Source organism: Crocodylus siamensis, chromosome 4 (assembly GCF_052110815.1).
Source record: "Crocodylus siamensis isolate JL-2025a chromosome 4, ASM5211081v1, whole genome shotgun sequence".
Classification (NCBI taxonomy): Eukaryota; Metazoa; Chordata; order Crocodylia; family Crocodylidae; genus Crocodylus; species Crocodylus siamensis.
Window position 1 is genome coordinate 67,305,185 of NC_143398.1, and position 13,750 is coordinate 67,318,934.

Consider the following 13,750-nt stretch of genomic DNA (forward strand, 5'->3'; position numbering starts at 1 on the left):
ACCACCCCCTCAAAGACTGGAACCATGTGTTCTTGTCACATGTCCTGGGATCCTCCAAAAATGTATATGCAGATAAGGCACAGGGCAGCCAGGTCAGGCTTTGCCTCACAAAGGGAAGGGTCACACTAATTATATGCAACAGACAGAGAGATTCTGAGTTGTTTGGACTTGTTTGGTGATGCTTGCCAGTGTTTAAGGCTGGTGAAGAAGCAGGACACATGAGAAATGGGAAAGAAACCAGTTTTAACTTCCTCTTCACTCCCATAGCCTATGTGTGGTGGTTCACCATGACTTGTAAAAGAGTTGGCCCTTATAGGCACTGACTACAATAGGCACTATCGTATTTTTTATTTAGAAGGGCTGCAGTCTCCTATCTTTCCCATCAGCATCTCTACCTTTTTGGCTAAGAACAACAATAGCATGTTTGGTACCAAGGGGAGGGTATGAGGGCTGGCTCTGGCATTCCTGGTGGCAACCTAGTATTGTAGTACCTCCAGAAATGGTACCAGTTCCCTGTGGAGAAAACACCCACCCTTTTATTTTATTTTATTGTTTTGCTTTTTTTAAGGCACACATGCACAGTTCCCATCAGTATGGTTGCCTAATGTGGCCTATGTGTCTTAGCCATGCTCAGTGTTGGCTGTATTTAATTAACTTCATAGTTGGTTTCTTACTGAGCACGTGCAGCTTTTGGCAACAGTTTAACAATAGACAGTATATTTAATGAGGCTTTGTATGTGAATGTAAGACGAGTAGCTTTTCCCACATGCTGGTTGGGTTCGGTCAGGGGAGGGGAAGGCACTTTTGTCTTGTATTTGAGTAAATATGGTCACTTGTTTCAAGAAAGTTGATGATATCTCTTAAATTTGTTGGGTGGTAAAAGGCTCTAGATGTGTTTAATTGATGAACAAACCTTTAATTGGCTGTGTTTATGTTGTGTATGTACAAACCTAAGAAGATTGAGGATTTCAGGATTAAACCATAATGAAACTTAATTTTGTGATGGAGGATTGTGCTGTCTTGTTGCTGTCGGTGTAATACCCACTATGGCTGGTTCAGGGCACAGGTTACACACAGTGCCCAATCCAGCCAGTCCAGGACCCTCAGCACTCACCCCAGAGTGTATGTCATGTACAATGTGCATCCTGATCTGTTGCTATATGCAGTGCAGTCCTGGGCTGGCTGGAGCAAGCATTATGGGTGCTGGATCCAGTGTGCAGGGAGGGAGGGGAGCTGTATGGTCTTGATCGGACATTTGAGGCCAGCCTTGCATCTGGACTGTGGACTGGTCCTGCACCACGCATGTGGCCCACAGGACCACATGAATTTTGACACCCCTGATATAAAGAAATGAGTTTTTCATGTAGGCTGGTGTTGTCCCCTGTTTATGACTATATTCTATTTCTGGTTTTAAAGTTTATGTATAACTTAATATCTGTCCTGATTAGGTGCCTATGATTCTGGTTGGCAACAAGTGTGACTTGGAAGATGAAAGAGTTGTGGGAAAGGAACAAGGTCAGAACCTAGCAAGGCAATGGAATAATTGCGCATTCTTAGAGTCATCTGCAAAATCAAAGATAAATGTTAATGAGGTAAGATTTCAGACCTAATAAAGAAATAAATTGATGTTCTGCTTTGCTGCTTAATATTACCTAGGGACCAGATTTTGGTTTCTCCTAACGGTGCCCCTTGAGTTCGGCTGGCACAACTTTCCCGTAACAATGCAAGAAATTTTACATTGTCAGATATGTGTAGTAACAGATAGTAGGGCTGTACAAAGCTTTGGTAGCTGATTTGATTCAGAGGAGATTCGGCCTGATTTGGGGACTGAATCTTCAAATCTGAATCGAATTTGGAGACCAAGTAAAAGCTCTGAATCAATTCGAAGCATCCGAACTGATTAGGAAAAAGATTTGACTGATTTGGTAAGTCTGTTTGGGTTGACAGAGGGGGCAAGGGACGTGGGGGAGGGATTGGGGCTGGGACAAGCTGCCCAGTTGGGGTGCATTACTCAGGGTGGGAGGTGCAGGATGCAGGCACAGTAGCACTGGGAGCAGGGGCTCTGCCCTGCTGCTGCTTGCTCAGCTGGGGCGGGGGGGTAGAGTGGGGGGGACAAGATGCGGGCACGGCTCGCCCCAGGCAGAAGGGGGCAAGTGGCAGCAGGGCAGAGCCTCTGCTTGCATCATTGCTGCTCCCACATTCCACACACCCCGTCCATGCCAGCTGGCAGGCGGCAGCAAGGCAGAGCCCCTTCTCCCAGCACTGATGCGGGTGTGGCAGCACTGGGAGCAGGGGCTATGCCCTGCTGCTGCCCAAAGCAAGTTGCGCCTGCATTGCAGCCCCCACCTCCTCACACCAACTGGGCAAGTGGCAGCAAGGCATAACTCCTTTGGCTCCCCCTGCTGTGGCAGAGACGGGCAGCTGTGGGAGATGCAGGAGAAGCCTCCATGGCTGCCCTGCCCAGCCCCAGTCTAGTCCTGGCACTTGGGGGGGGGGAAAAAAAAAGCCCCATACCCACCAGCTGAAGCAGCAGCAATTAGGGCCTCTGGACACTTGTGGCAGAGCGCCCCCCCGCCCCCCCAAATATAATGCAGGGCAGTGGGAATTGCCCCTGTCCCCCTGCTTGGCACCCACGTAACAGCTGCCCCATGGCGTGGGTACAGCACAGCTCAGCAGGACACCGTGCACTGCCTGAGAGTTGGGGCCACTAGGGCTGAGCGCTGCCACATGGAGCCACCCCAGCTCCCAGACAGCATGCAGCATCTTGCCGAGCTGTGCTCCACCCATGCCAGGGGGCAGCTGCCATGTGGGTGCCAAGTGGGGTGAGAGGGGCAATCCCCACTGCCCTGTACTGGTGGGGGGGCTCTGCCATGAGTGTCCAGAGGTCCCAATCGCCACTCCCCAGCTAATCCAAATTGCTGAATCTTCCAAAGCCAATTCAGCCGAATCGATTCAGGACAGCATTCTGAATCTCCGAATTCAATCACTGTCCTCCAAATTGGCCGAATCCAAATCAAATACTTCCCTGTTAGCACAGGCTTAACAGATAGGTCTCGTTATAACTTAAAGCTAGCTTCGTTACCATAAACACATGGTTTTGGAGTATTAATCCCTTATTTCTGCTTGCTTAATGCATTCTGTGTGGTGTGTAAGGACTGTGTTAATATACTGTATTGAAAACGTTGGAAAGAATGTATGTTTATTGCCTTTTCTCAAAAGGGTTTTTGCTGTGTGACTGTAACTGAAGTGTTGGTTAACTTGGAGTCCTGTATTGAGTATGGTTAACGTTAGCCAGTTATTCCACAGGAAATGCCCCTCCACAATGTAGCTATCAGTTTGGTTAATATAAATGACTTGAGGCATATCTGGTTTTAAAAGTATGTATCAGTAAATGCAAGCATTTGACTCACTGGATTTTTTGGAGACTATTCATCTGTATATTAACAAATTGAGAATTCCATTATGTAAACTGTTAAAGCAGTATAGTTAATGGCTTATAGAACTTCTATTCGTGTATTTAAAAGACTCCTTTTGTAGAAGTAGCATATGCTAATATGGAAAATGACTAAAACTACTAGTGTTTCTGCAGCCAATGCATTTCCTTGTTTTAGAATATTCAGAGATTGAAAGGAGACATGATGGGAGCGAATGTTAATTGAAGCAAAAGCTATTTAATTGTAGTATTTGAAGCTTATTGAGTTGCTCTTTAATTAGAGATCTTGGAAAATCCTCATCCTTTTACAGTTCATGTAGAGGAGTTAAGGCAGAGTGTGGTAACCTTAAGTGTTTTTGCTGTGGGCTGTTACTGTTGTCGTGTACTGCTGAAGGTGCTAACAAATTGATGTTTAATTTTTTGTACAAAATCAATATATTATAGTACTGAGATATCAAAAGTAACTTATAAAAAAACAAAAACAAAACATCCTGGTCCAGTGCGACTCAGAAGTTTTGATAAACAGTATCCAGTGTGTAACCTTAACCATTTTCAGGTGTATGTAAAATGGTAAAACATACAAAACAAATAGACTAGAACTTTCTTCAAGGGAAAAGGCTCGTTTTAGGTGTAATTCTACAAAAGTATAAACATGCTTTTGGCTCTGTCTAGTGTATGTGGCTGTCTTGGTATGAGCACCCGATTACAAATTGTACATGCTCCATCATGGTATTCCAAGTGTTGATACGGAAAACTTCTCATCGGTGTCTGCTGTGGATGCCAAATATAGTGTTATGTATACACCTCATTTTTAGACTGGAAGAACCTTGGCATCATTCAGTATATCTGACTCAGAAAGCAAGTAGGTACTAGTGGCATACATAATTAGTTTAATGTTTTCTGATACTAAATTAAATGTTTCTGTGGGGTAAATGCATGAGGCACATACAGGTTATTTTTCTCCCTTTCAGCAGCTCTCTTTTTGTGTGTGTTCTTAGATCTTTTATGACCTTGTGCGGCAAATTAACAGAAAAACTCCAGTGCCTGGAAAAGCACGCAAAAAGTCATCTTGTCAGCTACTTTAATGCATAGCTGTACTGTAGCTCTGAGCCAGGTAGGTTCTCCTATTTTTAGTTTCCTCACTTTTTTGTTGTTGTTTCTATTGACTTATGGGTACCTTGCTTTAAGTATTCTTTTTTACTTTTAAGTAATGGTGAACGCAAATTGAGTCGAGCTCTTTGATAAAGGTATTTCAAATGACTGTTTTGACATTGTCATTATAGTGTAAGTACGCCTTTGTAGCTTTTAAGGTGTGGTGTTTGTAGTGATGGACAAAAGTGATTTGACAGACTAAAGAAACAACCTAATATTAAAAAAAGTGTATACCACACTAACTTTGAAGATAGCTACATTTTATGACCTCAGTTAAAAAAAAAATGGGCTCATTTGTATAAAAGGGGCTGATAGAACATATAAATGCCTTGCAAACTGCAATATTCTGCTCAACATAAAATGTCACTTTACTTTTTGTATATAGGTTCATAAGAATATGCATTTAGCTACTTAAAGTCCACAGCACTGTAAGGGATAACTTTAAAATGTATGTTGTCTTGTTTAGAACTTAATCTATAAAGTATGATACAACTTTTATTTGGAAGAAAGCCATGGGGCAGTCCTATATTGCTAAGAAATAGTTTCTAGGGTCAGAAGGGACCTCAATAGATCATCTAGTCCAACCCCCTGCCGTGGCAGGAAATAATACTGGGGTCAAATGACCCCAGCAAGAAGTTCATCCAACCTCCTCTTAAAAACCCCCAGGGTAGGAGCCAGCACCACTTCTCTTGGAAGTTGGTTCCAGGTCCTAGCCGCCCTGACTGTGAAGTAGCGCTTCCTGATATCTAGCCTAAACCTGCCCTCTGCCAGCTTGTGGCCGCTATTCCTGGTCACTCCTGGCAGTGCTCAGGGGAACAGGGACTCCCCCAATGCCTGCTGGTCCCCCCCTGACTAGTTTATAATAGTTTCTCTTTTGGAGGCTGAACAGGTTTAGGTCCCGTAGCCTCTCCACATAGGGCCTGCCCTGCTGTCGCCTGGTCATGCAAGTGGCCTTCCTCTGGACCCTCTCGGTGCTATCCACATCCCTCTTGAAGTGCAGCGCCCAGAACTGGACGCGGTACTCCAACTGCGGCCTGACCAGCGCCGCATAGAGGGGGAGGATCACCTCTTTGGACCTGCTCGAGATGCATCTGTGGATGCGTGCCAAGGTGCGGTTGGCCTTCCTAACTCCCTCTCCACACTGCCGGCCCATGTTCATCTTGGAGACAGTGATGACCCCCAGATCCTTTTCCGCTTCCGTGCTGACAAGAGGGGAGTTCCCCAACCTGTAGGTATGGTGCCGGTTGTTCCTCCCGAGGTGCATCACCTTGCACTTGTCTGTGTTGAATCCCATCCTATTCGCATCCGCCCACCCTTGTAACTTGTCTAGGTCTGATTGTAGCCTGATGCTTCCTTCTAGAGTGCCCACATCCCCCCACATCTTAGTGTCATCAGCAAATTTGAACAGGGTGCTTTTTACCCCCTTGTCCAAATCTCTGATGAAGATGTTGAACAGTGCAGGCCCAAGGACCGAGCCCTGCGGAACCCCACTGCCCATGTCCTTCCAGGCTGAGAAGGACCCATCCACTACCACCCTCTGGGTGCGGCCCTCCAGCCAGTTGGCGACCCAATTGACTGTGTGGGCATCAACATCACAGTCCCCCAGTTTCTTAATGAGAACGGGGTGGGAGACAGTGTCGAAAGCCTTCCGGAAGTCCAGGAAGACTATGTCCACTGTTACCCCTGCAGCTAATGATCTGCTAATCTGATTGTAGAAGGCCACCAGGTTGGTCTGACAGGACCTGCCACTGATGAACCTGTTTTGGTTGCCCCTAAGCATGCAGTCCCCTGCTGGCCCCTCGTGGATGTGTGCTAGCATAATTTTCTCAAACAGCTTGCCTAGGATTGAGGTGAGACTAACTGGCCTATAGTTTCCTGGGTCCTCCTTCCTCCCTTTTTTGAAGATGGGAACCACGTTGGCCCTCTTCCAGTCCTCCGGCACCACACTGGAGCACCACGAGTACTTGTAAAGCTGTGCCAGGGGTCCTGCAATGACCTTGGCCAATTCCTTTAGAACTCTAGGGTGGAGATTGCCCGGGCCGGCTGACTTGAATACATCCAGCCCCTCCAGAAGCTCCCTAACTAGTTCTTCACTAACCTTTGGCCCAGGTGTGCCTCCCCTGGGGCCCGAGGGGGGCCCAGTAGGGAGGTGGCTGTTCTGGTCCCTACTTAGGAAGACAGAGGCAAAAAAATCGTTAAACATGTTAGCTTTGTCATCTGGTGTAATGACCAAATTCCCCAATGCGTCCTGCAAGGGCCCCATGTTACCCGGGACCTTCTTTTTGCCCCCTATGTATTTAAAAAAGGACTTCTTATTGTCCTTAATGTTTTGATTTAGAACTATTGGGTTATTTCACTTTAAAGTAGTATGACAATTGACTTAAGTTTGGCAAGGCTAAACTCATACTTTAAGAATGCCATTGAAGGCTCAGAGTAATCTTCAGAATGCTGTTTTTGACAACTTGGAAGTGAGTCAACTGTTATCATTGTATCCTCAGACTTCCTTGCTCCTTGACAGTTGAGTTTTCAGCCTGGGCACATCAGTCTCTTTAGTGAAAGGGTCAGCAATATTTTTGGGTAGTGTGCCAAAAACACATTTAAGTAGAGGTGCACTGATACATTGGTTCATATTGTATCAGCACCAAAATAAGGAAAATTTACATTATCGACAATTGGCTTTTTTTGGCTGATGTGGCTGATTTTAATGTCGTTGATAAAAGATTTGTGCGTGAGTGAAGTCATGGCACAGCATGTAGGTGGCCAGGAGTGCTGCCTGGCAGTGTGGAGAGCAGTGTCCGGCTGGTAAGCCTACTGTGGGGGAAAGGGTGTAGGGGGATAAACCAAGGCCCTTGCAGTGAGGGAAGGAGTGGGGCTAGGGCTGAGTGGCTTGTCTGGGGAGCGGGGGCAGCAGCTCCCACCACTGCATGCACCCAGGAAGAGCACGGGGAGGGGGGCACATGCCCGCTGAATCTGTGCGTGGGGTGAGGACAAGCTACTGCTGCAGGCTGGGGCCAGGGCTGGTGCTGGGATCTTCCCAGGGGAGTGTGGAGGGTGTTGAGCTAGGGCTGTGCCAGTGGTGGTGCTGGGAGAGGAGACTATAGGGGCGGGCTACAGCCACCCCAAAATTTGCTGTAGCTTACCATCTCCCGACATGCATATCTGGGGAGTGCATGCCCCACATGCCCTTCTGGCATTGTGTGCAGTGAAAGGAGCTGCCTCCCTGTACCCCCCAGACGAACCACAGCTTTGCCCCACCCTGGCTGTGCAGCGTCTGCCCCAACACTAGCCCCACTCCCTCCCTCATTGTAGGGGCCTCTGTCTGCCCCCCACTTCCTTCCTTCCCTTTTTGCCCCTTCCCCCACAACAGACTTACCAGTCAGATGCTGCTCTCCATTCTGCCGGGCTGCATATCAGCAATTGGATTGGTATCAGCCAATATGGCTTGTTAAAAAGCGGCTATCAGTATCGGCTCAAAAAAATCTCTATCGGTGCACCCCTACCTTCTAACCTTACAACCTGTAAGACATTGCCATGCTAGGGGCGGATGGTGGGGGAGCCACGTGGGGTTCGATCCTTATGGCAGTGCAACCCTGGCCCCTTCCCCACCATCCACATCAAGATGTGCATGCACCTAGTGCCAGTGATAAGCTGGGCCAGGGCTCAGTTGACCCCGGTGCAGCTACTTGCAGCCTCCCAGGTGCCTGCCACAGCCAGCATGGGCTCTGGGCAGGCCCCTGCTGTCTGCCACAAAGCCTGGGCTGCTTGTTGCCAGTGGCAGGTTCATGTGCACCCTGAGGCGGATGGCAGGGAAGGGGTTGGGGCTGCACTGGCACAACAAAGATTGGACTCCTTGTGGCTCCACTGGCATCTGCTCTGAGGTGTACCTGTCAAACAAAATGCCTGCGTCCCATGCTCCAGCATGTATTCTGCAGGTTCCCTACCCCTGCTTTTAGTGCAACTATCTATTCATTTTGGTACTTTCAGGTCTGTTTTTAGCCTTTGATATCACTGACCATAAGGTGTGGACTTGTCTGCTGATCCAGGCTGTTCAGATGGATAGAATTACACTTTACTGGTTCTGTTCTTTGTCAGTGCCATGCTGCATAGGGGTTTTTTTGGTTTTGTCATCCTTCTACTCAGTGTATTTGAGGTCTCTGGAGGGAGATAATTTTACTGTTGTAGCTTTTGTATTAATGCAGCTATAGCATGGAGATCTATGCTAGCATGCAGGCAGTGTGGTGTCTTTTGCTTTACAGTTTATAGGCAAACTGCCTTGGGCTGAGTAAAGTGACTTTGAGATTTACATTATGATGCCAGACGCATAGGAGGAGGATGGAAGGAATGTTTGTGCCGTATGTTGAATTGGGTTTTCAGTTTAAGGATTGGGCTTATTCTCTAGCTGTTGTTAATTCTGGTAGTACATCTTCCCTACATCCCTCTGATTATAATTAAACGAAACTTGAAGTCAAAGGAATAGGGTACTATAAGGCACATTCTATTTGAGGCCATCCTTGAAGATGACTTAAGCTGCTGCTGGTGAAAAATAAAGCAGCTTATGTTTGTAGTGCTACAAGCCTAAAACCTGTGAGGGTACCTTTTTGTTGCTGGTGTGACTCAGTGTGTCACTATGGATCTTTAAAGCCATGGATAATTAACTTTCAAGTTGGTACATTGACTTCAGAAGTAAATGAGGTGACTTGAAGTATATCTGAATAATCTATAATAACTATACTCTAATTTCAAGTAGCATACCAGATATGGTATATCTGCATACACTGGTGTGCTGCCCTAAAACAATTTGGATAATGCTTCAAGAACAATCCTCTCCCTCATCAGGGTGCTGTATTGGTAACAGTGCTGTCATTTAGCCTGTCTCTAGATCTTCAAATATAGAGATTAGTCTTCCAATGGAATCTCTCTCTGGCCCTAGCTATGGCAGAGTTCAATTTTTAAGAGCACTGTAAAAAAAAAATAGCATTGCACAGACTTGCATCATATGAAATACAGCAGAACAGTAGCTGGTGGAGCGCTTTGTTAGACTTTTTATGAATGTTCTATAATCTAAAGTAGGGCTCCACAACCTGAAAATATTAACCCCTGGTCTAAAGTGTAATGACTGCAGAATTGGGTGTGTGTCCCCTTTTAAAAATTAGATTGATTCATGTGCGCAGAAATCTCATCCTTACCTAAGGCTCCACAATGCTTGGTCTTTCTTTTTTTAACGTAAATTGGTTTTGAGGTGTGACTAACAAAAACATATCAGTATGTTTAACTCATTATTTTGGCACTTTAATAGAAGTAGTGAAATTGGATGACCTTTTTGCAAACTGTTAGCATTCCAAACCAGTTTTGTTTAGCTTCTGGACTGAAATGAATTTAGAGACTTGATTTATAGGTAGGGGCCTACTGAATTTGCAGTTGTGTGGATTACATGAAATCGGCAATGCCCACAAAATCCACTGCGGGGGGAAGGGGTAGAGTCGCGCTAAGTGCTGTGGCAGCTCGCTGGAGGGTATGGGGGGCTGCCACCAAGATGGCTGCCACCTTGCCCCTCACTACTGATTGGCTGAGAGGGCTGCCTGTTATGTGACTCCATCCATATTCATAGATGCGAAGGTCAGAAGGGACCTTGACAGATCGAGTCAGACCCCCTGCCCATGGCAGGAAAGAGTGCTGGGGTCAGATGACCCCAGCCAGATGCCTGCCCAGTCTTCTCTTAAAGACCCCCAAGGTAGAGGAGAGCACCACCTCACTTGGAAGTCCATTCCAAATTTTGGCCACCCTTACTGTGAAGATGTTTTTCCTGATATCTAGCTTAAATCTGCTCTCTGTCAGTTTGTGACCATTGCTCCGTGTTACCCCAAGAGATGCCTTGGTGAACAGAACATCTCCGATCCCTTGCTGTGTCCCCCTAATGAATTTGTAGGCAACCACAAGATCCCCTCTCAGCCTTCTCTTGCAGAGGCTGAAGAGGTCCAGGTCCCTCAGTCTCTTCTCATAGGGCTTGTCATGTAAGCCCTTAACCATACAAGTGGCCCTCCTCTGGACCCTCTCAAGTCTATCAACATCCTTTTTGAAGTACGGCGCCCAAAACTGGATGCAGTACGCCAACTGTGTTCTGACCAATGCAGCATAGAGGGGAAGTATCACGTCCTTGGTTCTGTTTGTCATGCATCTGCTGATGCATGATAAAGTGCGGTTAGTTTTGCTGATTTTGTCAGATTGACGACTCATGTTCATGAGTCCCTTCATGGGGACTCATGTTCCCTTCACTAATTGGCAGTGAGAGGGGGGGCTACATGACAGACAGCCCCCACAGCCAATCCGTGGTGATGGTCGAGCAGCCCCCAATGGCCATGCCCAATTGGGGGAGCGGGTGCACTGTGCTTCACCTGTGAAACGGCTGCCCAGGCGTGCATTCTGCCCATGAAATCGGGGAGCAGCTCCCACAAAGTCCCTCTTTATAGATCACCCAAAAAGACTGAAAATAAATTTTTTTCCCCCTCTACAAATTTGGTAGCATTCCATTAAGTATGTATATGCATAAGCTAAACAGCAACCAAGGGAAAGAATAATAAACTAGACAACAACCTCTGAACCTCATGTTTGAGCTTATAACCTAATGTTGTATAATACTGCCTGATCTGGGGAAAATGAAAGTTAGTATGTCAGAACTCATTGATTGAAAGGGGAATCTACCCAGGAACTGGACAGCAGACTTGAAAGAAGAACTACTAGAGTTTTACATACTTGCCGTAAAATAAGTTTTGTTCCTGGCTCTTGGGTTTTTTGGTTCTCTAGCACATAGTTACACCATTTAACCAATTCTGCATCACAGTTCTATAACATGTATGATTTTTTGAATAGTAAATAGGATTGTTCCTTAAGTCATTTAAATGCATTTATGCCAATATTTCCCCAATCTCATCAAAATAGTATTGTCATATGTTGCCATCTGGGTGCATCAGCATCTACATTCGATCTTGCCCCTCCCTCTCCCCCCCCAACAGTCCAAGTGTCTGTGAGAGGTAGCAGATTTTCATATGATTTGTGCTAGTGATTCAGCACAGTAGGCAGAGCACATTGGGAAAATGTTGAAAGTGAAACCTGACTGTACAGGAAAGTGAAAATTAAAAGTTAACAAAGGCTATACAGTCTACTAGAAACCATTCTCAAATCTTGCAATTTTAAGTGATGTTTTGTTTTTCAAATATATCAGAGGGCCTCTAACTTTGGGTGGCGTTGAATGGGGCAAGAAACAGGAAGCTAAGTTCACATCTCCAGCATTTTATTGTAATTTCATTCATAATAAACAACTAACTAAACTCAAGCTAATTAGACTCCAAGATGAATATGGGCTGACAATGTGGGGACGCAGTCAGGAAGGCTGGGCTAGGCTGTACCAGCAGGGAGAGGGGGGACCCGGGCCCAGCTCCATAGAGCCCCTGCCCACCAGGACCCCTGTACTCCTGCTGCCCTGCTCTGGGCCCCACCAGCGCTGGCTCCAGAACACCAGTGTGGACCCTGCGCCCACTTACTCCCAGTACCCCCCAGCCCTGCGGTACAGGCGGGGGGCAGTGTGCAGCCCCGACCCCCTGCTCTGCAGCAGGGAATGAGCTGGTGCTGAGCGCAGGGAAAAGCAGTCCCTCCCCCACCCCGTGGCCAGTGCTCCCTGTTCCAGTCGCTCACAGCCCACACGGGGCTGTCCTGAGCAGGCACAAATAGCTCCACGCAGGCTGTGAAAGGCTGCAGCACAGGGTGCCAGCCATGGGGTGGGCAAGGGGCCGCTTTTCCTGCGTTCAGCACCAGCTTGTAACCCACCCCCACTGCCAGCCTGGGCCCCGTGCTGGCTCCGGGCTTGCCCGTTGGGGCTGTACCATGGTGGGAGCAGCTGCGGCCCCCTCGCTTGCTGTGCCAGGCAGTGTTTGCCACTACCGCCTTTGGGCTGCCCAGTGCACGAGCTCTTGGCGGGCAGCAGTAGCCAACACTGCCTGACGTGTCAAGTGGGGGGGGAGGGGTAGCTGCTGCCACTACAGTGCAGCCCCAATGGGTGAGCCAGTAAGGGGCCCACGTTGGCAGTGGGGGTGGGTTACAAGCTGGTGCTGAGCACAGGGAAAAGCAGCCCCTTACTCACCCTGTGGCCAGTGCCCCGTGGGGCTGCCAGTGCTTGCTCGGGACAACCCTGTGTGGGCTGCAGCAGGGAGCGCCGGCCAGAGGGCAGCAGGCAAGGGGCCACTTTTCCCTGGGCTCCTTCCCTGCCCTCCCCACCACCTCTGCCCTCAACTGAGTTTCCAGTGTGCTGCAGCTGCATGGTCCTAGGTCAGAAGCCCCTGCTGGGGCTTCTGGATTGGGGGAGGCTGGGCCAGGCAGGCCCTGCTGTTGCAGGAGCCTGCCGGGCTTCCCCTGGGTCCTACTGCCCCTGGTTCTTGTCACTTTTTTGACAGGAACCAAAGAAAGATTAAATATTTATTTTCTAAATTTTTTAAGGGCCCCATGGGCCAGATAGAATGGCCTCATGGGCCAGATCCAGCCCGCTACCCATCCCTGCCCTACGGTGAAGGAGAGAGTGGGGCTGGGGTAGGTGCTGCCTAGCCAGGGCACTGAAAGCCACTCTGGGGTGGGGAGCAGGACAGACCCATAGGCGGCTCATCCCGAGGGCACCGGGGGGGGGGAGGGAGGAGTGAGGAGTGGGTGGCTCCCTGCTGCTGCCCGCATCCATGGGTGAGGCATGGTGGGTATGTGCACCTCCCCCCCAGACTTGTGCATAGGGAGAAGGCAAGCTGTAGGCTCAGGGCCAGGGGCTGTGCCAACCTCTTCCTGATCAGGGGGCTGTTCAGGGCAGGAGGTGGCAGCAGCGCTGGGAGGAGTGGCTACGGGGGGGGTGGGAGGGTGCTACTGGGAATTTTAGGGTGGCTATAGCCCTCCAAACTGCTGCTGCTGCCTATGTACCCTGAGTGCAGCCCTGGTCCAGCCTCCCACCAGGAATAGGCTGGTGCAGCCCACAGCGGGCAGCCTGCTCTTGCCCCACACACATCCAGGGGGGACATACCCTCCCCCATGCCTCCCCTTGGGGTACATGCAGCAGCAGGAGCTGCCCAGCCCTCCACACCCCCTGGATGAGCCACCTGCAGCTTTGCCCCATGCCCTGCTCTGGGATCACATTTG

The 13,750-nt window shown here is 48.5% G+C and overlaps 1 protein-coding gene across 2 annotated transcripts in view; it reads left to right on the plus strand.

Moving 5' to 3' along the window:
* Nucleotides 1–13,750, plus strand: part of RAP1B (RAP1B, member of RAS oncogene family) — a 66,369-nt gene that overhangs the window by 49,714 nt on the left and 2,905 nt on the right. For both annotated transcript variants that reach the window (XM_090042497.1, XM_090042498.1), the window contains exons 6-7: nucleotides 1,449–1,592; nucleotides 4,432–4,547. In XM_090042497.1, the coding sequence (XP_089898623.1) occupies nucleotides 1,449–1,592; nucleotides 4,432–4,518 (231 nt within the window). In that variant the 3' untranslated portion in view covers nucleotides 4,519–4,547. The remainder of the gene's footprint in view (nucleotides 1–1,448; nucleotides 1,593–4,431; nucleotides 4,548–13,750) is intronic.